General features: G+C 38.3%; 1 protein-coding gene across 2 annotated transcripts in view; it reads right to left on the bottom strand.

Annotated features, from left to right (window-relative positions):
• Positions 1-4,974: 4,974 nt before the first annotated feature.
• Positions 4,975-25,512, bottom strand: part of LOC311427490 (transducin-like enhancer protein 4) — a 97,928-nt gene continuing 77,390 nt past the window's right edge. For both annotated transcript variants that reach the window (XM_084504891.1, XM_084504892.1), the window contains exons 9-20: positions 19,408-19,527; positions 18,819-18,872; positions 18,006-18,158; positions 16,636-16,768; positions 16,153-16,346; positions 15,875-15,951; positions 12,018-12,267; positions 10,690-10,937; positions 9,542-9,689; positions 8,840-8,990; positions 8,425-8,501; positions 4,975-6,717 (exon numbers count right to left, since the gene is read on the bottom strand). In XM_084504891.1, the coding sequence (XP_084361017.1) occupies positions 6,610-6,717; positions 8,425-8,501; positions 8,840-8,990; positions 9,542-9,689; positions 10,690-10,937; positions 12,018-12,267; positions 15,875-15,951; positions 16,153-16,346; positions 16,636-16,768; positions 18,006-18,158; positions 18,819-18,872; positions 19,408-19,527 (1,713 nt within the window). In that variant the 3' untranslated portion in view covers positions 4,975-6,609. The remainder of the gene's footprint in view (positions 6,718-8,424; positions 8,502-8,839; positions 8,991-9,541; positions 9,690-10,689; positions 10,938-12,017; positions 12,268-15,874; positions 15,952-16,152; positions 16,347-16,635; positions 16,769-18,005; positions 18,159-18,818; positions 18,873-19,407; positions 19,528-25,512) is intronic.

The following is a 25,512-nucleotide window of genomic DNA, read 5'->3' as shown; positions in this document are numbered from 1 at the left end:
ACACTTTCCACTCCCATTCTCTGAGCAGCCCCCAAGATCCAGAAAAGCCACACGCCACAGAATCTCCTCAGCCTTGGTACATTTCTCAGTGGGGGAGGAAGGAGTGGGAAAGCAGTAGCAAAGCCACACACACAAACACAATACCACAAACAGAAGCTTTTTTTTTTTTTTGCTTTTGCTTCCTAAAGGTCTGAATGAAACAGGCTAATTTGCAAAGGAAATGGGATTTTTTTTTTTATATCAGAAAAAAATATGTGTGAGGGAATAGGGGGACACCATTAGCGTTGCTCTGGAAGAAATATTTTCACTGAAATATTAAAAACGCTGTCCACACTTAGGAGATTATACTGCAAAGGGAGCAGAATTTTGTGTATACTACTGCTTAATGTGATCCAAGGAGAAAGCCTGGTAACTACCTTCATTCTTTAAACCTCACTATTTTTTGTAAGCTAGCTACCCATGCCATCTTTAGTATCACAAGAGCATTCATGTTTGTTTATTTTAAAACAAATGTAAATTAGACTTCATACCTAACACCTTAAAGCCATGCCGGAACACAAGGAAGTCTATTATCTTCATACCACGTATTTTAGGAATTTTTCCCCTACCCCATTAGCAGCTTCCAGCCATTAGACAGAAGACTGACAGTCTGTAAGACACCTGTGTGGCTGCCTTGTTTGCACATTTACCGTGATGATAAGGGATTGAAATGCTTGATTCCCCAGAGGCCCTCCTTGTTTTTTTTTCCCAACAGAAAATGTCTCCCTATATTTCAATTTGGGTGTGAAAAATTCTTATAAGTACAGGACATCTAGTATTTAGATAATATCTTTGTGCAGAAGAATGTAAAAAAAAACAACAAACATTTTCTACAGGGCTCATGCAAATCATTTCGCTACCTGCCAGGAGGCAGAGCGCAGCCTAAGAGCAAACATGGGGCAGTCTGCTCCACCTGACACCAACTGTGGCCCTGGGACCCAATCCATCAAAAAGCACCACTTTTTGCATCAAATACTAAACTACAGGAGGAAAAAAAAAAAAAAAATTGTTGAAACCCATCAAAATTTCCCTAAGCCACACTAGATATACTTGCAAATGCACTTGAATGTATTGCAAAAAATTCAGGTCCTGTTGCTCAGGAAATGAGGTAACACCGTTGACTACCAGGTCATTTGGCCTTTTTTTTTTTTTTTTTTTTTTTTTTTTTTTTTTATATCAGCAGCACTGTCCAAAGACTGATTTTTAATAGTTACTCCATCACCTATCCCCATTTATACCATTACAGTAGACAGTGCCACAGCACATTTATTATAAATTTCTTCAAGAATAATGATAATAAAACCAAGACAATTACTCTTCCAAGCACTAACATTAGGGTATTTTTTAAAAGAACATATTTGATTGAAACATAAAGATTAGCATTAAATTCTTCCACCCCCTCCTTTATTTGAATAAGAAAAGAAGGTGTAATACAGATGCTTGCCTTGATATGACATTAAAAGACAGTTTGGGTCAATATAATTACCGTAGAACAGCAGATATTTAAAAAAAAAAAAATCCTTAAATATTTGTACTTACTGATTTTACCCTTCAGATGCATTTTAGCATTTTAGGGTAATTGGCTAAGTCCAAGACATGGATGCAAAAGTCCTTTACTTAATGTATATACTACATGTGTACTACCATTGTTTAATTCTCCCAAAACAGGGGAAAAAAATATTTCTGCAACAACATTTTAGAACACATCCATGTGACTCAGAGTGACCCCCAGAAGAGCTTCTTTGCACTTGATGGCAGGTTTATGGACATGTTGTATATGTCATACTACACCATTTTTAATAATAAAAAAAGACACTATAATACTGTTTCCTTGTAACCAGGACAGAAAATCATTTGGTAAGAGTAAGAACATTTATTGGTTTTGACATAAAAATTTCTTGCCGTGAGGTGGAAACACTGTACTCCAAATACCGGAAGAAACGTGAAATCTCAAGGGCTATGTTCAGTAACTCTTGGTTCAAAAGAAGACGTGGCAGGTGCATTATTTAAGAGCTTGTCAGAGATGATCTTGTACAGCACACTACTCCAGGATTCATCTCCTGCTATGCCTGGGAAGGGGATTCTCATGTAAATATATGGCAGAACTGGCTAGCTACCTGTCTTCATGTGCAAGCCCACACTGCCCAACCCACTTCAACAGCACTGTGGTCACTACAGAATGTTAATTCCAGAGAAGGTCTTCAATACTGAATGCAACTACTCGTCCCACATATCCCATGTAAGAGCAGTTCTTTGGCTGAGCTCTTCAGTATGCATTTGTTCTGAAAAATTCAAAGTGGCATTTCTCACAGCAGCCATACTTGATGTTCTTAAGCATATTTTGTATTGCTGAATTCAGTGTTAATTTGGTACCATAAAGATATAGGAAATTCAATGCAAATGAGAAACAGTTGCAGACCAAACTACTGCTTTGAATTTACTGACTCCTGTACATGCAAAAACTTGACTATATTTTATGTAACAATATTTTGCTTGTCATTTTTTCAGACCATAAATCTTTGAATAGAAGTTAGCCAGTTCAGGATTTCAGTGGGAGTGATCCCAAATAAGCATGCTAGTAGAACAAAAGAGGTTCCAAACTGTTAAAAACAAAGCAAAACACCACCACCACCAGCAAAAAAGTAGTTTGATTAGATCGTCCATGTAGTAGAGCTAGAGTTTCATCTGCATATGACATGGGAGCCTTAAGAACAGATTCATTCACTTGTGCAAAGGATATGACCTGTGTTTCTCTAGAAGATACTCCAAATACTTGTGTATCTGCAAATCTACCTTCCTGTTTCTCTCATTCATTCACCAGCATTTTGGGAAGAAATCATTTTCTGTATGTTTTTGGTGCCAGAGTGAAAACAAAGTCCTGTTTTAAATATTCTAATACAGACTTAAAAATACAGAGAAATCACATCAAGTTATACATATAGCATATAAGGTAACTGAGTAGCTTAAAAATAACTAGGAGAGAAAGATCATGCCTAAGTACACGCAGGAGAAATAACATTTAAAGTTGCATATTTTTAGAAAATACCATTTTGATGGAAAGTACTCCCACCAAACATGTCTATAGTGGCCAGAAAGAAAAGACAGACAGATTAGAAGAAATGGCTTTCCTAATGCATCATTGCACTAAAAAGCATTTGAGAGGGGAAAGAAATTCAAGACAGAGACATTGCTTTTTTGTACTATGGAGAATGTTGGCCATGTTTGTGGTACAAAAAATAGCTGTAACAAAACATTTCTGCATGAAGTTATGCTCTGCAGTGGTAGGAGAAATTAAAGAATGAAAAAGGAAGGTGCACCTATGTGAGTTTAACTGAAAAACACGATGTAGCTGTTTATCACCTCTCACTTGCACTGAACCCTGAAGGAGAGAAAAATTAGGATGATTACACATTTAACTGTGATAATCTTGGATTAAAACATTTAATTCCTAGACTGTTTACAAGCCATCAATACATATATTAATAGGCAGATATATGGCAGGTTGCTTTAAAACTGTATTACTGTACTGTCAAAACTAGCTCTGGTACAAATTCAAGATATGCAGTGTTTTATTCTTTTTAAAGGAAAGCTTTATTTTAGGGGTTTAAAGTAATCTCTTATGCCTGAACTATTACACAAAAATACAATATCCTCTGCAAACATTAAGTAGATGGCTTCTCTTTTGTTAGTAAATGGAGTACACCCCTAGCCTTTTAAATTTCTGAATGGCTTTGAAAATAAAAGGTGTCTCCAACATAATATTTTATAACAGGTAAATTATATCTCTTCAGACAAGAGTAACAATTAACAGAAAGCATCTGCACAGTGTTTATCTTTACAATGCATTATTGTACTAAGTAGCACAGAATCTCCGTGTGAGTGAAACCTTATGTTATTTTGGGGGACATCTGGAAAACTCCTCTTCAGCGTTAACTGTAAGAAATCTGACAACTCTGAGAGAAAAAATACCAGCACTTCCCTCCACACTCTTCTTCACTGACAAGTAGTACCCCATCACTCAGAATGCAGGTAAATGACCTAATCAGCTTAAGCCTTGTTTTAGTACTTCAGAAAAACAGTAATTTCTCAGCCTGGGGTTCATGAAACAGAAATTACTATAGGCTGGACCTCAAAGCACAAGAGGTTTACACCTCTGAAATTTGTAACATGCACATCATTTTCAGATACAGGCTAAAGGAGAAAGGTTTAATTCCAATTTCCACTTGGATTTCTTCCATTTCTCCCATTATGACTAGTACAACCTCCCTCTCCCTCAATAGTATATATTTCCTCTAGTTCACTCTATTTCCCCTAATGATTTCCCATAGTTCATTTCGTGTCCTAACTCAATGGAAGCTGGATTGACTTCTTAATCAAAAGCCTACTGTAGACAAGAGAAGCCTTTGCACTGGTATGAACAGGTTTTAGTCCTTGATGAGGAAACCCAGGAAACATTTCAGTGCATCATCCCTCACCCTTATCTTGCTGAGCTCTATATACTTCAGCAGGCCTGGGAGCTGGAGTTGTTCCGAATTTCCCTCCCATGGACATATGGGATAACATAAAGCTTTATATATATATCTGATTAGATAGTTTGTGTCAGTTTATTTGTGTCATCTTATCCCATGACACAAACAGGAGGTGACAAACTCCTAGGTGACGTACTTGAAGTCTTGTGGCCTCCAAGCGCTGATACCCCCAAAAGCTGAGAATGAAGGCAGTCAAGAAACTTAAGAAATTACGAATTTGTTGATTTAGCTGGCTGGGAAGAGCTTTGTGAAATCTAAAACTGTCTATCAGTGACAAAATTGCATGCATCTGTACTGGCACGCCCTCTGACTGAATGCCAGTTCTCCCTGCATATAGCGTTCTATACAGGTGAGACTGTCGTACGCAAAAGGAATGAGAGGGAAAAAAGACTTAGAAAAATACATCTTAGAAGTTACTTATGTTTAATGCTTAAAAGTCTGAATGCACAAACAATAATCTACCATTATAGAAGTACTGGTGGTCAATACAATGCATTAGAACTATGTACAATGACACAGTTTAGTATCAAAATCTTTCTACAATGTAGAGTATTACGAAACTGTTAATGACATCAAACACTAAGCACTTAAGACACCATTTTTTGCTACCACATTTGGAACTTCAATGAACAGTCCATTTTAACTTGCAGCATCAATCCATTTCTAGTATGAAATTAAGTAATTTTCTACTTATACAATAAGATTTATCTACACGGGTCTTTTGATTTTGATCCATAGCAGCAAAGGCACTGTACATCAGCAGATCCACAGACTTAAAGATTTTTTTTTTAAAGCATTCAAAAAAAAAAAAGTCACAGATCATAGTTTAACAGCAACAACAACAACATAAAAAGATAACACGTTGTCTCTGGCACAATGGCTCAGTCTATGTCCGTTTTAGGGACATCCAATCAAGACTTGGATTGAACTGCTGGCAAACAAAGCAAGTCCTTTTCCCAAATGAGATTCCATTCCACTTTGTATGTCGGAATGAGTGCTCTTGTAAATCCTACCTCAGAGGTCATTGCTTTTGTAGTTTGTATATCGGTAGGCATCCATTCTTATTTCAGTGCAGTTTCCAAAGAACATATCAAATATTTTTCATAATCTCTTGTAATTGAAAAATTGCCCAAAGACACATATCCCCATTTTCAAGGAAACATTGCAAAAGTTTCCAGAAGTAACAAAGGTGATTCTTTGAGGCAACTTATTGTACTCTCTACAATATAACAAAGAGAGGTGTTTATATTAAAAAACCTAGCTTGACACCAAAATGCTTTATGTTCATCAACAGAAAAGCATTGAGAACAAATCTGTACACAAGATGCTATATTAACATTGCAAATATATAAATTAGCACATTCTTACTTAAAGTGAATTTAATTTAGATGTGAACTGAATTTGCCATTCATCACAGGCATGTAGATTACTGGCTACAGTTTGCGATTTCCTAAGTTTCCAAGACTGTCTAAAATAGTTAAGTTACAGCATCTTCCCACCAAATAATTATACTGTAATAACACTTAAGAGGTCTCATCCAAGAACAGGACTAAAAAATATAACAAAGTTTATTTTTTTAAATAGAAACTACAAGTCTATTTAGTGTAACCTTCACTATCTCCTGAACATCCTTCTCCAAAATCCCCAATTTATCCACTAGCAAAAACACAAAGTATACAATGCACCTTTTAAACTAAAGCCGGGCCAGACAGCTTTATTTAGTCAGTTCATTGTTAGAAAGCCTTCTTTAAACAAAATAAATACATTACAGCTATAATACATAATTAAAGAGTCAAGTTCACTGTTAAGTATGCTTATTGAATCTTCCAAGTAGCTATCTGACAATTTGGTATCACAATTTGTTAATGAGCATTCACAAATCAACAGCAACTTAAGAGGGTAAAAATAAATTTCACAACTGCGATGAGCATTTAAATTCTCAGTTTAGAAAAGGGAATAAAAAAAAAGATTAAAAGAAAAAAAAAAAAGAAATACAGCAAAGTGCTAGGAGAAGGAGTTCTGCCTGCATTTAGATTTGTCTCTAATAAATAACTTCATAGACTGTAGCTTTCTTGTCCCCAGAGCCAGTGACAATGTATTTGTCATCCACAGAGATATCACAGCTAAGCACAGATGAGGATTCTTTGGACTACAAGAAAAAGACAAAAAGAAAATTATATATTTTCTATCTTTCCATCCAGAAGGGTTTGAAGATTAATCAGAAGAGTTTATTGAGAGGGAATACATTGAAAGCTCACTTAAATACAACCACTATAGGTTCAGATCTAAAGTGACAGGGTGGCAACTTCTCCTACAAGACAGTTACTCCAAACTTGTTTCACCTAAGGCTCTATAACAACAAAAAAGGGCAGCAGAAAGGAAAGTGAATGTTCTATTCAACGCTATGGACCTTAAAATAATCTGTCAATCCATCAAAAACAAGCAGTCCCTTCTATATACTTTATAAGCAATGAGCACTTATTTATTTTATTTATTTTTTATTTTATTTATTTTTTTATTTATATTTTATACATTAGCCTTTGCATAAAAATAAAAGACTTCTTTCTTCTTCCTTTTTTTTTTTTTTTTTTTTTTTTTTTTTTTTTTGGATTTAAACCTTATGGAGAAGCACTACAGAGCCCTACTACCTACAGGTATGAAACAGTTCCAGAGAAGAAACTATATCTCATCTCAGTATTTGCTCAACACAGAAGACAAAACCCTTGTACAAATTAATTTACATTATCAGGGAGGATGTAAATATAAAAAAAAAGATACTGTGGTGTAATAAGAAGGTGAATGGAAGACAGGATATGTCAGGATGCAGTAGCTTTGTCTTTCCCAGCTGTCCTTTTTTCAGATTATGTGTATGTATTGTCACATTTTACTTGCTGTTTTATTGCATGTTTCCTATATATATGTCTACATTTTCTTTTCTGGCTGTCACTGCAAGAGCTAAATACTATCCAGTCATGATAAGTTTTTGCAAAGAAACCTCTGCTACACTGCACAAGAAGTTTATTTCTCTATTCCTTATTAAGAAAGCTATACTAGGAGTAATAGTTTTGAGTTAGATGGGCCCCTGAAAGGACAACTCAAACTGCCTGTGGCAGGTCATTCCATAGCTCAATACTCTCCATTAAGAAAACTCAGATTTCTCTTGCCAAGACAGACTGCTCTAACCTGAAAGGCAGAACCACAGCAGGTATCAGTACAGGTGAGACCTGACCATTTAACCCTGAACACCAGCTAACTTAATTGGAAAAAAATCCCAGCATAGAAGTACCTGTAGGTGATAGAAGAGAAAGACATGCCCCAAATCCTGATTTTCTGTAATGGCACTGAAGTGTTGTTAAAATTGGGCACAGGGGGACTAAAAACTGCAGATAGGTTAAAACTCCCAGTTACACTTCACAGGATCCTTCCATAAGGGCACAATCTTCAGCTCAGGAGTCTGGCTGTCCAATCTCCTAACTTTATGCATTCCATACAGGAAAAATATGTGTTGGATACATCTTTCACTAGTTTAGCTACAGGACCTTCAGTGAATGTTAACCTAACATAACTTGGGTGCTGTATTACTGCATATTACTGCAATATGGACAAGCAGGTGAGAAAGAAAGGTATTAAAAACAGCTTCAGAATAAATGGTTAATTTATTGTAAGAGACAAATTACTAAAACATTAGAAAGGACAAATGCTTATGTCTATTTAATTACAGACAAAGTCTTAAGGAAACATAACAATTAGCCAAGAATTTCTGCTATAAACTCCTTGAGCTACTAACAGACTGTGGGATGTGCAGCTCTACTGCACTGTAATGTGAAGTGGAAAACAGCTTTTAGGAGATTATTACCTGGAATATACTGGCTCCATAAGGTGTTCTCCAGGCATTAAGAAGATTATCTTTTCCAGTGCTTACAAACCATTTGCCTGCAACAGATTGTTTAAATGTTATTGTTCCATTTTGTTTTCAAGGAATGCACCCCAAGAAACAGACTAGTCATAAAAACAATGCATTCACGTGTTAATGAAATATCTATCCAAAGAACAGTCATATTTTCATCTGGTTACACTAAGGTGTTTGACGACAATATAAGGAGTTTTCACAAAAAAGCAGCCATATAGATTTTTGTTTATTTTTAAAAAATTTTAATACTTCAATTTAACATCTATTTTTTTAAATATCTCTACTTTCATCTAAAGGTGATCTTGAATGAATTACTCAGGAAGTAAGAAAGGAAAATACTGGCATGGAAATATTTGCTTACCACAGTGAGCAAATTTGAGTGACAGCACACAGCTCTCATGAAGATGCAGCTGATACTTGTCCGGCTTAGTAACATGCAGCACTTCAACATTACTATTCTCCATTCCTACTGCCAACCATTCACCGGTTGGACAATAGCCCAGTGAGAAGATCTGGAATTAGCACAGCACATGCTTCAGTTAGTAAGGAATGAGAATGAGATATTGAAAACTGACTTCTTGTGACACTGTTAACACTATGCGAAAACACATTTTGGTCTGCCACAGTTTTAAAAATATGATAATCCAATTACTATAGTAATCAAGATAAATTAGTTCATGTAAACAAATCTCAATTAAAACTGTAATAGCAAAGCACTGAATCAAGCTATAAAAGTTAATGTCCTAGCTTATCTGACAGCATTTTAAAATATTTTTGTAAAATATTTTTGAACAAGGATCTACAGAAATAGGAGCAGATTGTGTACAAGAACACTTTAATCTGGCAATTCTTTAATAAAAAGGATTCTCTACCGCTCTCATGGGAGAAATACTAATCTGTCAAACAGTTATAATCCAAAAAGAATTTTAGCTGCCATATCAAAAAAAAAGTGTGAGACTAAGTGAAAAATTCTTTGGATTTGTCTATGTCTTTTTTTTTTTTTTTTTTTAAATAAAGGGCTTGACAGATTTTTCTTAACATGCCAAAGCTTCTAAGATTGAACCTGTGATGTGAAGTCATGTTGCTGTAGCTGTCTCCCTTCTCTGAGGTCCCAGGATCTGACTGTATTGTCCAAGCCTCCTGTCCATAGTTTGGTGCCATCATTAGAAATGTCAATACAGCTGGCTCCATCTGTGTGACCCTGAAATTGCCTGAAAACATCAGAAGAAGGTTCACACATTCTTGCATTGGAACGAGTGAGTTCTGATCATGTACTCAAAATACCTCCTTTTTCTTTCAGTGTCTGACATGCAGCCATTAAAGACAACAGAAAAGTGTATGTCAGTGGAAATCCAGCATTAATCCAAAGTCTAGGATGAACGTGTGTGTTTTGTGATGAATTGATGAAGCAATCAATCTGGCCAGAGAGCTCAAGAAGCATGCTTTATGAATTAGGTATTTTAGAGATCTTTGTTGCTGTGTGACACCCACCATTTGACTGGAAATATCACATACGCCTGAAAGAATAGCATGACTGCATGTCTTTCAAAATTCACTTGCTTTAAGAATAAACTGCAGGGCATCAACAAAATGTTTTTTTTGGTGGTGGTGATGTGTTTTTTTTGTTGTTGTTGTTTGTTTGTTTAAAAAGCTGCAAAACTGAGAATATTAGAAGGTGAAAGTCTGCCTTTACATGCAATATTGAAAGAGGATATGTAATAGCATGTACAAAGTGTAGTGCACAGAGAAGGTCTGTATGACTGGCTCTTAGCTAACTGTACATTAGTATTGAACAGCAACCCATATTCCTAAGAAGCTGAGGTGTGCAATGCAGTAATTTACACACACTTGTACCTGAAACTTATTTGCTGGGGCACTGATTAAAGAGATTAGAGTGTGAGCACAGAGTACTGCATGGGAAGAAAGAAATCCATCTGTTCAAAGAACCTATAGCAGTGTCAACACCAGCTGATCTTAGGCAATTATAGTTATGGGGCTGTTTGGTAGGCCTGAAATTATGAAACTCTCAAAACTTACAAACAACTATATAGACTTCTGTCAAAGTACTACCATAGTTATTGCCTAGCAATGAAATACAAGGAGCAGCGACTCTGATACCATGAAAAAAAAGAGTGTATTTATGCAGAAGAGCATGTAAGGCTATGTCTAATTAATTCTTCACAACCCGATGATCTGGTTCTGTCGACCTACCTTACCAAAGTCTGGTTATGCAGATCCCACACTGCAATGTTCCCATCACTACAGCAGGAGAAGCAGACCTTGGAATCAGGGCTGATCGCTAGGGCATAGCAAGCTGGAGCAGAAGATGTCAGCTCTGCTTTAATGCGTGGAGTTGGAGCTGCCAGGTCCCAAATGGATAATGTGCTGGCTTCCCCACCAACAATCAGGGTGCGGCCGTCAGGGAGCAATCTGCAGGAACGGATGTAGTTATCTCTGTTCTGTGGAGACAGAAGCCATCAAGAGATTACTCATGAGGAAAGGAAAACAGCATTAACATGAGAGCAGAAATCCATAAAAGTATTGTATTCCCTCCTGGTTTTAATGAGCCATTTATACTTATGACAATGATAAAGTATATTAATGCCAGAAAATTACATGACATTAGGGAAGTACTTAAACTTGATCTACAAAATTCAGTAGTGAGAGATATTTAATCTTAATTAGCATCAGAATGCAAAGACCTGAACCCAACCCCAAACAATTCAAGATAGCTGTATTCGACAGCTTGTGTAGAAAGTTACATTTTCATACGCTGTTTATTTCAGCACATTAACCTCTCGGCATGGGGGAGTACCAAATTCACTGCACACCCCCCCGCTCTGCTCCAGTGAGACTTGCTGCCACCATCTCGGAGATGTCAGAGAAAAATATTTGGGCAATTTTCTTCATTTGTGTAGCAATTTGTGTAGCAATTCATTATATGTCTGGATGTGCTGCACAGTTCTCATTTTACTGCCTCTGTAACAAGAAGCAACATCTTACCAAGAACTGGTAAATGACACGAGAAAAGCTGCTAACAATGGTTCATCTTGTTAGCACATTCAAATAATTTGTGAATAACACTCAGGGATATTTTTAATTGTCACATTAAGACAGGGCGATGCATTCACACACATACACAGACACAAAATATGTGACAATCTTCAAATATTCTCTGAGAATACAGCTGCAAGACAGCAATTTTTAGCATGATAGGATATCAAGCTTTAACATTGCCAACAAATGTCAAAGTTTATAAACAATATCAGGTGTGCTGTCTTTGATCTTCCCCCCTGCAAATACAATTTTAGGATATTAAAAATGTTTTGATTCACTGGGGGAAAAAAGACACAAGTACTATAAGGAATATACTTTAAACTCCATTCAAAAAGGAACAACAAAATTACAAATGAAATACCAAGCTCTGATACCAATGACAATACTCAAATAGCCACTGTCTTTTGTACCTTACCAGTAGCATTTCAACCTTAACATAACCTGCCATTTTCTTCCACTGCCATACGCCACCATTCACCTACCAGGCAGTCCAGCTGAGAGACGGGACTCTTGTTGCCAGGGTGGCTGATGTCCCAGACTTTAACACAGCCCTTGCCACCTGTGTACACGTGTCTTGTGGGGTTGCTGATGGTAACTGCACACACAACTTCCCCATGATTCAGAGTGTTGATCTGGCGGGCATGGCGAGGGATTCCTGGACCGATGAGGGCATCAGGAGGGAAAGGAACAGGCTGCATCTGACCATCTGCACTTACATGAAATGAGTAGGCTCTATGGGGAAAAAAAAAAAAAGATAGGGGTGAGAGGAATAAGACTGAAGAAGTTTTTCTTCAAGCCTGTTTAAGAAAACAGAATTATAGATGTGTTTCCAATGCAGGCATTCATCAAATTGTTTGCTTAGTTCCTCTTGCAATTTTTTCAGGGATGTAAAGAAAAAATCCTTTAGATATTTACAGCCTGGATCTCAAAACATACGCTTTTAATGGTACAAGCCAAGGACCATCTACCAATCAAATGAGCTTTCACAACTTATGCAATGACAGTTTCTGGCAATGTGTGGGGAGACCACTGCCTGCAGAGATGCAAAGGAAGGACGGGTCAAGGCCCACTGGCAGACAGAAATAGCCGGCCTGCTGCTGCAGAGCACTGGGGCTAGGTGACTGCCAGTGGACATTTGGTTGTTCCCTTACTGACTAATATGTGGACTTCAGCTGGACTGCTGCCCAGCTGCCCTGAACACACCACAGATCACACGCAGCTCAAGTGAAACTGCCAAGCAGTATGTGTAAGGGTGTAGGGAAACCACCACCACACCACCATCAAGGAGTTAAGCCCTCAGGCATGCTTGCTGACACCTGACATGACAGACCAGCAAAAATATATTGGGATGTTCTTCCTTCTTTTGAGCTTACTTTCTTTCTCCCTTTTTATTTATTTTATTTTTTTTTGTGGAACTGACACAACAACTACAAATCCCAATTTTTCTTGCCAGAATCAGGACTCTCACTGAGAAAGAATGTGTTGTGTGACTGCCAGCTATGCCGCCTGTGAATAACCTATCAACAGCTTCATCTCAAAATATTTTCCAAGGAGAACAGTTAGGTTGTGAAACTGTCTTGTTCTTAGATGCTCCCTGACACATCACATCTATTACAAGAGCACAAACTTAAGAGGATTCACCTAAACACACCAGTGCATGCTTAACAGAAATCTTTAATTTCCTTAGACCTAAAACATCACAGAAATACAGATGAAAAAAAAAAAAAAAAAAAAACAAAAAACAAACAAAGAAAACATTGTCACAATGGTGAGAATGAGAAGAGCTCACAAAAAAAAAAAAAATCATTTTATGATACTACTTAGAAAGCTCATTTCCTTAATTGTAGCTTGAAAGTTGAGGAAGGCAGGCTTCAGAATTCAACTACTGATTTTGTTATTTAAGATTCATAGTGCATTAACATCTGAACAATAATTTTCAGCAGGATAAATTGCAACTGCATTTTCACCTTTCTGCCCAATTCCCAGAGCTTTACATACTCTTCTCATCCTGCCCTCTGTTTCTTGTTCTGGCAGGTCTGAGTGACAGATCGTATCATCATTCTCCATTTTTTGACATTAAACACATTCAGGGAAGGGTAGGACAGATTTCTGTGGTTGTCAGAAGCAGCAAACTGCCAATATAAGTAGAATCTTGGGTTCAATTATCACCACAGAAATCTGAAATATCTTCCCCATTATCTCCTTAATTCCTGTTTGCTGCAGTAAGGTACTGAAAAAAGAAGCTAAAATCTCTAACAAAACAAGTGGAATTTCATTATCATCTCTTCTGATTTCTGCCTAAAGTTTCAGTTGCTCTGTAGAGTAAGAATGAACACTTCGTATATTGTTTTCATCAGTCAGAGAGATTTTTGCCAGGCTTACGAAGTACGTAGGGAACAAATTTGAACAATCGCAGAAATAAAGCCTAGTTCTGGAGCGATCAGTGACTACAGTGTTCTCATTCTAACCATTATTCCCACCAGCACATGTGATTAAACTCTTGCTTTTTTTTTTTTTTTTTTTTAATAAAATCACACTGCATGTTGCTTATTTGAAATACTCTAATAACCTACAAAATATCTGACACTATAAACACCCAGTGAGCACTTTTCTTCTTCTGTCCAGATCAGCTACCTTTTCTATTTATGTATTGTACTATCCTCAGTTCTCTGAGATATGTCCAAAGTGGAAAGAGAATTATTAGTAGCCAGACCCCTGATGTGCCACATGCTACCAACTGCATTTCAACTAATGCTCAATAGTGCAGAGTTACACAACTTTTGCTTTAAGGGACAAGAAAGAGTAAATGAGAAAGCAACAATCCCAAATGGTAGCTTTGAAAAACAATGTACCTAACAACGAAGAAAAAAAGAATGCAGTCATGCTAAAGGAGTAGAAGATTTCAAAGGTTTCAGAAACGCAGGCTGACAAATATTTAAATGCAACTGTCATTTCAAACTGTCATCAATATGTCAATGACATTCAAAATCCTTTGAGATGTAACAGAACTTGAACTGGTTTGATTTCAGTTTGCTACATGAGCAGAAAGGTCTGCACAGTTCACATTTCTCAGTGCACAGCAAGCAAACCCTAGCAGAGCTGGTCACCTTTCTTGGATCCGGCTCCACCAAGGATGAACCCGAACAGTGCAAACATCTGAATGTTACATCAGGAAATTTCTAAGTGCCCGCTGTATGTGTAGAATGAAAGTCTGCACCCTGCAGAACTTTTAATGTAAACAGCTGACCTGGTGGCTGCTGCACACAATTTCCAAACCCACCTTATGCAACAGCCTATCAGAGTAGATCAACTGGCAGAAAGTCAACCGAGGCGAACAGCAGTGTGTGCAATCTGAGAGTCAGATATAGTTTATGATTCCTGTGATATGTTTGTACAAGAGAAGTTACAGGCACTAGGACTGATCACTTCTCCCATGATAGGTTACTAATCCTGCACGTCCACAAGCTCAGTGGGAGGTAAATATGCATTCAGTCACATGCAGGTGCGTGACTATCTCCCATCCACTCCCCCACAAACATGTTCATACGTGAGACAGAGAGAGAAGGAATAGCACAAACCACGTCCCCTGCCCTTCCACCTCTGCAGTATTAGCCAGCCACAATTTCCCATGGGTGTCACACAGGAACTGGAGGACCGTCATATAAAACCCGAATCAATATGGTTTGCATTGCTGTTTCATTTTTTCCCCTCTCTAACTCAAGAGGGATGTGAGCGCAGAGTTCTTCATATCTGTGTAATTCTTTTTCTGAGGCTCACAACAAGAGATGCCTGGTAGAGCAGGTCACCTTTTACGGTCAGTTCCATCAAGGATGAATTTGAACATTATGATACAATAATTCTTTCCAGTATTTTCAATCAAATAAAACATTTCAGTGTTCCTTTCTCTGCACACTGCTGTTTATAGCAGCTGGTAAGTTTGCAAGTAATTGCAAGGCTTTTGTGAACAAAGAAATCATTTTTTAAACTGAGAAGCAGAGTACAGTGGAGAAGGAAAGCTGAGATCCCATTCCATTTTGCATTTCTGTATAAGACTAACCAGTCAGACTCAGCATGTAATACCTCGAAGCTCAGCTCCTTTTTCCATTTATTTCTATCTCCTCTACTCTATACCACCCAATACTTGCCAGCTGCTATTAGTTTTTGAAACAAATTTTACACATGCAACTTTAAGATTAAACAGTTTCTCCTTCCTTTGTCAAACAGCTGTATTTATTCCTATTCACACAATAATTTTCAGTAGCTAAGGGGAATTCCAACCAGCAAGGAAACATAACTTCAGCAGATGAATAATTTGTGATGTTGCATGTTTGATACTCACGGTTTTCCTCCTGGGATGCCTGTGAGATTGGGAGGGATGCCTGGGACTCGCATGTGATGATGTGGATCAAAACCAACCTATAGGTTTCCCAAGCAAAACAAAAAGGTATATTAAAGATGGAGATAGGCAAGAGAAGACTGTTTAATTCACTTTCTCCGTAGCATACTTCCCAAATTACAAAGAGACTGCACTAGATATAACCCCACAGGTCTTACATTTGATATGAAATTTGATATGAATTACTTTCAACACCAACTGCACTAGCAGCAAACACTTACCACTGGAGATCTCCCATAAGCTGCTGCCGCCGCAGCTGCTGCAGCTGCTGCACTCATCTGAGGGGAAATGTTGTGCAGACCAGCATAGGCAGCTCCAGGGCTGGTCAGCTCTCCATTCATTCCAGCATGTGGAACGATGCCAAATGGAGTTGGATAGGGACATGGTACTGCCATAGGTGTCCTTAAACCTGAAGCTGTTGAAGGAAAAAAAGAGAAATCACATAGCCACCCCAGACCCATTAAATGAAATATGAGTTTCCTAAACCACTAAATTTTATTTTATATATATACACATATAAATTTTTATATATATATATAAACAAGCACGTATACATATATACATATGTAAAACATATACATGTAAGTACCGAAGAACCAGCTTAGCATCCAATTTAAGCAGTCATAACATTCTGACTTGGCATGGTCCATGGTAAGGAAATGAATGGCAGCAGTTTCACATTGCTGAGACAGACTGACACTCACCTAGTGGGTCCACACCCGGGGGCTTGCCCGGCACAGGCCTCAGTCCGGGAGTGGAGTTGCTGCCTGGAGTTGGTGCGTCAGTCCGTGGAGTTGGGGTATTTGATTTAGATACAGGAGTGGTAGATTTCTCATTCTAATTGCAAAAAAAAAAAAAAAAAAGAAAATGAAAAACAGTGTGTTCGTTATGTTACCTTTTTGAGTACTGTCTGAAAAAAGAGTCGAAGACAATAAGAGCATGCGCGACAATTAGTGAAATCTAGCTTTTGAGGTTGTGCTTCAAAAGTCACTGGCAATGAAAAGAAGCTACAGAGACAATGAAGAAGACAGAATGGCTTTGCAAATTAACTATAGCCTTCACAGCTTTCCTTGCCTGGGGCATCCATGTGATTCAGAATGAGGTCAATGACTGAAGATCATTGCCATCTGGCAATTATATTGGCAGCACATGATATATGGTGATGGTCTTGGTCTGCTTGTGGTGGACGTGCTCGTGTTATGAGCTTCTGCAAGGGTCCACTTCCCAGCAGACAAGAAGAGCAGAAAAAACAACTGACCAACAACTCACACCCAGACTGGGGGTTGGTAACATAGGACGGAGACAGTGATGAGTATTAAGTCAGAACTGTGCAGTGCTACTCTTGTGACAGGCTTGTTCATCAGACTCCTGAGCCTGAACATGTCATTCCATCACCTTTCCTAAGCACTACATTCACTTTAAGCTTTCTTTTTATTTATTTTATTTCTTTAAATAATCATGTACCCTGACCTGTGAAGAACGAAGATGGGAGTTACTGTGCAGCTCAGAAATGTGATTAAATGTGGTCACAAACAGGAAAGGAAAGAAAACCCCCAACTTGCTGGCAGCGCTTTTTTTGCCTTGTGATTTGTGATGCAAGTCAAGGAAGGCTCTTGTAAATGACAGATTACTTTTTAGATAGAAAATAAAAATTATTGTTGTTGTATATGGCCTGGTAATTCAAACAAAGCTAACAACCAAATCACATCCAAGCAGGAACTGAATTTGCTATAAACCACAGTGCAGGAAAACAGCTCAAGGAACCCCTGTGTACTCTTATTTATTCTTAGACTGACAGTTTTTCATATGGGGGAGGAGAAAAACATCTCTCAGCACAGCACATCTATCATCTACCCACACCACCAATGAAAATAACCTCTTTCTATACCAAAAAAAAAGGCTGTGGACTTTCTCTTTACTGTTTTATAAAATTTACTTTTTTTTTTTTTTGAAATTAATGTTTCATGATGCTTTACTGATAGTTGTGGAAATCCAAATGGTGTCTAGATAGAAAGCTGGTAAGCATCTATTTCAGCTTATTATCACAGGTTTTGGAGACTTCAGAAGCACTTACAAGGCTAAGTTCTTTGGATTTGGAGGAAGGAGTACTGCTGGAGGATGCAATTGATGCCGGACTAATTGGTGCATCTTTCTTCAGCAGTCGAGTCTTGTCCAAGCCATTCTCTCGTGGAGAGTGTGCTGGGCTCCCCCGGGGAGAGGAAGGATCCTAAACATCAGCAATGTGGATTAGCATAAAAACTTCATACTAGCCACTAGTGCTTGTCTTGAGCAATTCACACTTTGGAGTGAAGTTCTGTCATAAAGTGTGACATCTTTCTTCAGTTCTTAAGCATTTAGTTGGCAAAAATGTAAAATCAATATGAATAATGAAATAGTTTTAAAGCCTTAAAATTTGTTGCCATTAAACATGAAAAACTGTTTAAAATCTATGGATACTGAAAAATATTTAAAACCCATGGATATTGAAATAGGGAAATAAATCTATTTTTTTCAGTTGACAGACTGGGAAGGTTTAAGGCATTTGGCAGACCTGATAAAGCTCACAAAAGAAGTCTGGGCCACAGTGAAAGAAAACACAGATACCATTACAAACTGCATCCTATCTGCTGGGCTGGGCTGGCTTCAAAAATCTCAAGTAGACTTTTGGTGTGAATAAGAAACAAAAAAGTCCTTTGTAGAAATAAGTATTAGAGATGTGATTTGCATTCTAAAGAAAGACCTGACTGGACTTCCTTAGGCATTTCAGGCCCTCTTATGAAGGCAAAGGCTGTAATCTTATTTATACCCAATACACCCAGAAATCGTTCAATACACAACCAACCCCACCACTGCTAGTGTAAGGTACAAAAAACACAATTATGCATACCTCATTGGAAACGTCAACTACCAAGTTATCATCACTCTTTTCACCATCACTGTCCTGCAATGACAAATCACAGTGTGTAAAAATATATATTTAATATCCTGAAGTTTCTTAAGTACAAAGAAAAAAACAAGCCAATGAAATGCAAAGCTGCTCACAACTATGTAATATATCCTTTACTTTAATCAAATTTCATGGAGTAAAAATAAATGTAATATTTAGGTGCTTCTCCTTAATAGTTTTTCACAGCTACAGCATTCTTCCCAGTTTTCAGAACAGTGAATGAAGCCTGAGGATGAAAATCTTCACCCAAAGTTGTACTGCACGTTGGAGCCAAGCTATATTCCAGATTTCTCAAGTTCCAGCCTAATGCTCCTTCCTTGTCCCCCGCCTTTGAGGTGCTGTGTATCTGTATTATCAAAAATACTATTAATCATATTCACCCAAACCTTCTACCTATCACAGATGCACATAATAATAACATAGTAAAAACCTGACCGACAATTTTAAAATTAGTTATGCAGTAGGAAATTGGTGAAATTACTGAGGAACACTTAAGTTTAACAGTGCACAACATAAATGTTTTACTCACATAACGAGCTGCTATTTCCTTCTCTTCTGTTTTCTGTTTTTTATTCTCTGAAGAGTAATCTGTCGAATTTCTGTGCTTTTCCGCTGTTCTGAAACTGGCTGAGGGAGATACAGAAGAGCTCTGCAGTTAGAAAAGAGATGGCGAAAACACATCAGATGCTCATTCCAAACAGGGGTTTATTTGTCACATTCCCTCAATACAACTTAAGCCAATGAGGTGATTTAGAGCTGTTCTTATGGACAGCACTTTGTGTTTTAATCACTGCTAGCTACCCAGCAAGTTTCTTCTGTTAAAAGTGCACTGCATTGGAAGAGATACATATAAAGGAGAACAATTTACATCACTGAATACTTGATACCTGTGGTGTCAACAGAATGAATGTAGAGCTACTTTGGACCATTTTAAGAGTACTGTACATTGGCCTGGTCTTGCCTTGTTTCCTGTACAAATATGCAGGGTTAAATCAATACTGACCTCCAAGAAGAGGGGTGTGTATGTGTGCATGCAGGAATCAAAACAAAAAGAACAAAGAAATCAAAACAAGAAGATGACTCAAGGTAAGTCAGACCTCAGCAAACATTTGAACGAAGATTTCTAGCAAAGGCCGAAGTAATCTTCTGAACTAACAATCTTGCAGCTGGAAAGAATAGGGGAAAACACCTAAACTGATTTTAATCCGTCTCCTTTTACAACTACCAGGTGTGTCTGCAGTAGACAGGAACACAACACAGTGGCTCACGGAGTCTCTTGTCATTCTGCGGCCCTCACTTAGCAATGATGGTTACAAGGCACATTTATGGGACAGGAGAGAAAGGAAGGTAATTTGTACTTTATGCACTTCTGCTCTACTCCTTTTAACAGGAAAGGTGACATTTATCAAGTCCTACCACATTTCCAGAGCTTGGTAGAACCTCTATCTTGGTATACAAACAAGGAAGTAATGAAAGATGCAAAGTTCCCTCTGGGATTGATTTTAACAGCAGCAGCAGCTTTTGGCCCTAATTCAAGAAAGCATTTAACCATGTGCTAAATTTTATCGCACACTGAAGTCAATGGTTGAACGTACATAAGTAAGGATGTGTTCAGGCACTTTACAGAATTGGAACTGACAGGAATGAAGATGAAAGTAATCCTCAGTCGAAACCCTGCTGACTGTTTCCATCTCTCTATCCTCCTTATATAAGGGATTCGGAGGAACAACAACTAATGAAGTCCTTACTACTGGATTTTAGACACTCCTGTTCATCTAGAAGCTCTCATCTGGGGGTTCTTTTTCCACATGCTATGACCAGTTGCTGTTCCTCATAAAGCTGTAGAATACAACACTCTGGTTTTGGGATTCTAAAGGAACACCTCCCTAGGTTTATTTTAATCACTGCCACCAGGAACGCAAAACCAAGAATTAGCATTTACATTGTGCAACTTGTCTTCCATTGCTGTTACTGCATTTCTTCTTTTCCTTAACTTATTACACCACAAACTTCTGGTAAGAATGAAAAACACTTAACCACGGAAGCGGAGCCATGATCATTGCCCAAGTCACGTAAGAGAACATTTCTCCTTGCTGGGACACTCAGAACTCTACTTCTCTAAAATTTCCAGTTCTTGTCAACAGTAGCTCAGATTAATGAGTGTAGAATTTGGAAAACAAAACAAAACAAAACAATTTTTGATTGGTGATCGTTATTTACCCTTTAAGTACACTGAGTGGAAATTAAAATTTCAGAACAATGACGGTGCCGAGCACAGCCTGTGCCTTTCCCATTTCCCTCTCTTCCTCCTTCCTGACAGTATACAATAGGTAGACAAGGATTTCCTATCTTGAGCAAGTGCATCTTATAATGAGTTCACTGATCTAGCTTTAAAGTAGATCATTAATCAACTATTATACTGTAAATGACACAAATTAAAAATGTTATTGTTTGCTCTGAAAAGACAATGTACGTTAAGGCATTCAGAGGCAGTAGTGACAGTAGGCACAGGAACCCTTATAATAAAGGCCAAGTAGAAATACAGTATTAAATGAACTGATGGCTTGAAAGAATGTATTTGTTTACTGCAACAATATAGCATAGTCTTTTGCAAGAGATTTTAATAGCATACTCCTATTACATTTATATTCATTTACATTTTGGGAGGCAGTAGCTTGTAATGTGAATTCAATTCATTATTTCTCAAGTTCACCCTACAGAAAGCAAATTACTTTAAAACGAAGAAAAATAATCACCAGTAAACTACAAATTAGAGTGGTGTCTAAAGAATTAAAGCAAACTACTGCACTTATTTAAATAGAAATATTTATTTTCATAAATTTGAAACCATATAGTTTCATTTTTCACAATCTAGTTAGCTATGTGCTATAGATACCATTTTAATCTTTGATTTCACTGCTTAATAAAGTAATAAATTAAAGCTCCCTACTAGAATGATAAAGTAGTTAATTAGCAGTAGCACATAAAGGATGAGCACCACATTGGGCACTGGGGCAATGCGTAGTGCTTAATGGTTTTACTGCTTCAAAGATGGATCAGACTTGATACTGATATGAAAAGATGGTATCCCACCTGACACTAGTAGAAAAAATGGAGAAAACTAACTTAATGACAGCTGGTGGGAAGAGTGGGCAAATCAGTGGCGTGAAGAAAGCAGGAAGAATCTAATTTTCCAAACTGAAATTTGGCCACTGAACTTGGATTAACAGTATTTTACCTAAAGAGTCAATTACTACAGAACAAATTAAACATTCTCACTTAAAACTATTTCACCCCTTTTCTTGCATGGTGCCCCAGTTACCCAACAAATCAACACTCCTGCACCACCAGCTTCTTTTCTGTTCAGTATCTAATGCACATGCCACACAGAGATCTCTAACTTCATGGGATCTCTAGTACTGGTACTGACAGATCTAAATTTCTCTCTGATTAACAATGATACGTCAAGACCATAGCATGTCAGCTCAGCAAACAGCCAACAGGCTATGGTCTAGATCTTCACATGCACCTAACTCCTATTAACTTCAGTGTGTGAGGGACAACATTATGACCCATAACAAGTTCCTGCTAATTGTTTATCATCTTATCAACACCTGTAAGGATCTAGCTACAAATGAGAAATACCTAGACGTAACAATGTCTTCACGGTCTCCACCGATATCAAATTCCTATGTACAATCCTGTATCCACACACATCTTAGTTCTCATGTGTGCAAGCCTACATATATATTCCTAGAGAGATTCTTACATTTGTGAACTGTGCAAGGGAACCTCCATCAAAGCACACCACTTAGCTGTCAGACTCTGCCCTGTTCCTCAATTACAACATTGGTGCTCTTCTAACAGCTGCCTTTAAGAAACTGGAGTAGGATAGCTACTTAGAGAAATTAAGTGATTCAGCATTATACCTTGGCAGGCTGTAACTTAATGGGCCAGAGTCCTCATTTTAGTAACTATTAAAATTTATTGAGAAATAAAGACTTTTCGCACTGCTGTTTTCTTCAATAAAATGCATTCATCTACTAGAGAGAGAAGCATTTTCCTACTAATCAACTTAGAGTTTGCTCACATATAATAATTAGATCAAATACAAAAAACAATATTCTTTGGTAAAAGTGGGTTACTCCTAGTTTCCATTTTAACAAAATGTACCAGTTATTCATTTTTCTGCTTAGGTAGGACATTTTTATTGATGTTAAATACATCACAAAATGCTGATCAAAAAAATATATATATTTAACAGATACATTTATAGAAAGGCTGAGCACATTGCCTTGTTCATGTAGTTTGCTTAAGAAGTGAATCTGTTTCTAGTGCTGGATCCACACTATCTGTTGCACTAGACCATAAAGCATGACACGTTATACTTCACTGTGTATTTTGGGCAGTGCTGAGCACAGTGCTAAACAAGAAGATCACCCATCATGAAGGCCATTTGGAGTTTCATAAAGCAGTCCATTTTCTCTCCAATGCTTGCAGGGTGCTGCTCCTGGTGGAGTATCAGTGCCACATAGTAACAAATTAAACGATCATAAAGAGGGCAATATAAGCCTCTTACAGAGCCGTAAAATTCTCGCCGGTAACAAGGCAAACATCTGCGTGCTCACTGTCTACTTGGGATAATTAATACTTCAGACTGCTTAGAAAAAAAAAAAAAAAAAATCAGAGGAATCACAATCACCATTTTAACCCCAGCTTCCACTGGAAGTTCCTTGCATTAACACAGATGACTCATGCTGCAACACAGCAGAAAAAAAATCAATATGGTCAGATTGTGCAGCCTTCCAACTTCTCTCAAATCCTGTAAGCCCCAACTCCCCATATGCTAGCTCTTGCAGATGAAGACCTGGCTTGAGCAGACTAAGTGATAATTAAATGGAATAAGTGCTAAAAGTAATGACTAGAGATGACAGGATGAAAAGCCCTCCCACATGATAAAGCTGGTAACTCTATAAAGCATTCATGAATATGACCATTCCCCAGCGTACCCTTACCGCTATGCCAAAATGATGTATTTGGAGTGTAATAATTAAAACAATAATTCCCAACAAAGTGGGAATTATGAGATAATTGACCATCCTGAAGTATTAAGCAAACTGCAGTAAAAGCCAAGGATGCTCAATGCTAAGGTCAATTACAGTATAATTATCTGAATGACATTATTGCTGTTATAAAGTCTGTTGAAAGTATAAAAGAAACTATAAAAATGGATACAGCATGCATCACAGTCCAGGGATGACCGGACAGTAATGATGCTTGGTTGGATGGTTGGCACCAATTTTGTATGTGGGCATACAACCGCCACAGACCACCTGCAGGCACTGCTCCAGGCCTGGGCAGGCACTCGCTGCTGCTCCGTCCCTCCAGCCTCCCCAGCACCCTGGGCTGCTGCACAGAAGCCACCTGAGACCTCCTACCCCCTTCAGAAACCACCAGCAGACCTCCTATCTGGGTTTGTCTCACCCGACCCTCTGAAACTGCTGGTGACCATCCTGCCTCTGCTGCCTCTCATAACAGCAGGCTTCAGATAATCTGTGTGAAAAGGGCTTTCTTTTTTCTGTTTCAGATTCAATCTTCCCACTCATTTTCTCATGTCCCCTAGATCTAGGGCTGCAGTTGTTGGTGAACACAGCCTGGCATTACCTGCTATCTTGTGGTTTTACACATCATCACTCAGCCGTCTTCTCCCCAGACTGAAGAGGTTCTGCCTTCCCAGCCTTCCCTTATCAGACAGGCTGCTCCATCCTGCTGGTTGTTTCAGCTGCCTTTCCCTGTACCTCCTCCATTTTGTCTCCCTTGAGACATGGAACCAGGAACCACACACAGAACCTTGGCACCAGTCACCAGACACAGAGCGATGACACTTTCTCTTTAGGATATGGCCTGCACCAGCCCAAGCCAAGGCAGGAATTGTCACCATGCTGCCATCCCTCAGGTCATGGAAGAAAACCCCACTGGCTACCACGTTTCCTACAAAGGCCTGCACAAATCACACGCTGCCCCACTGAGCTCCGGAGATGCGTGTGTGGAAGAGGCAAACAGCTTCAAGGAGCCCTCTTGCCTCTTCCGTGAAATGGTGAAGCAAGTCGCCCAGCCTTCACCTCCACTCCTCTTTTTAGAGGCAGGTAATGAAAACCGTCTGGAGCAGGCTGCCAGGGCCATGTCACACACCCATGGAGAAAAACTGCAACTAAGCTCCCACATATCAAACGTTCTTCATGGCTCCAGCTATAAGGGAACACCCATCTGTTTAAAAAAAATGCATTCATTTACATACTTCTGTACGCACATGTACATTACTTCCATTAAATGGAGGGAGATGGTGTGAAATACCGTGGGCTGCTCTGTAGGTACCGTATGGTGTTGTTTGTACAGGGGCTATGTTCCTAAGGTCACCCACACCTCCACTGCTACTACAGCTTTTTGCTCTTATTATCACTATTACTACATCCCAGTATCCATGCCAGCTTCACTGAATTTCTGCTATTTGCATTATTTTAACAACATCCTCTCTTTGCTGTCCTCATTTAGGCAACTGGCTTTTCCTTATCCCATTATGTATACACGTTACATTATGATCACACTGATACAGCCCAGAATAGGCTCATCAAAT

The sequence above is a fragment of the Aythya ferina genome (genome assembly GCF_964211825.1).
Source record: "Aythya ferina genome assembly, chromosome: Z".
NCBI classification, from domain to species: Eukaryota; Metazoa; Chordata; class Aves; order Anseriformes; family Anatidae; genus Aythya; species Aythya ferina.
Note: the sequence above shows the minus strand (reverse complement) of the source record. Positions and strands in the feature narration are given on the sequence as shown.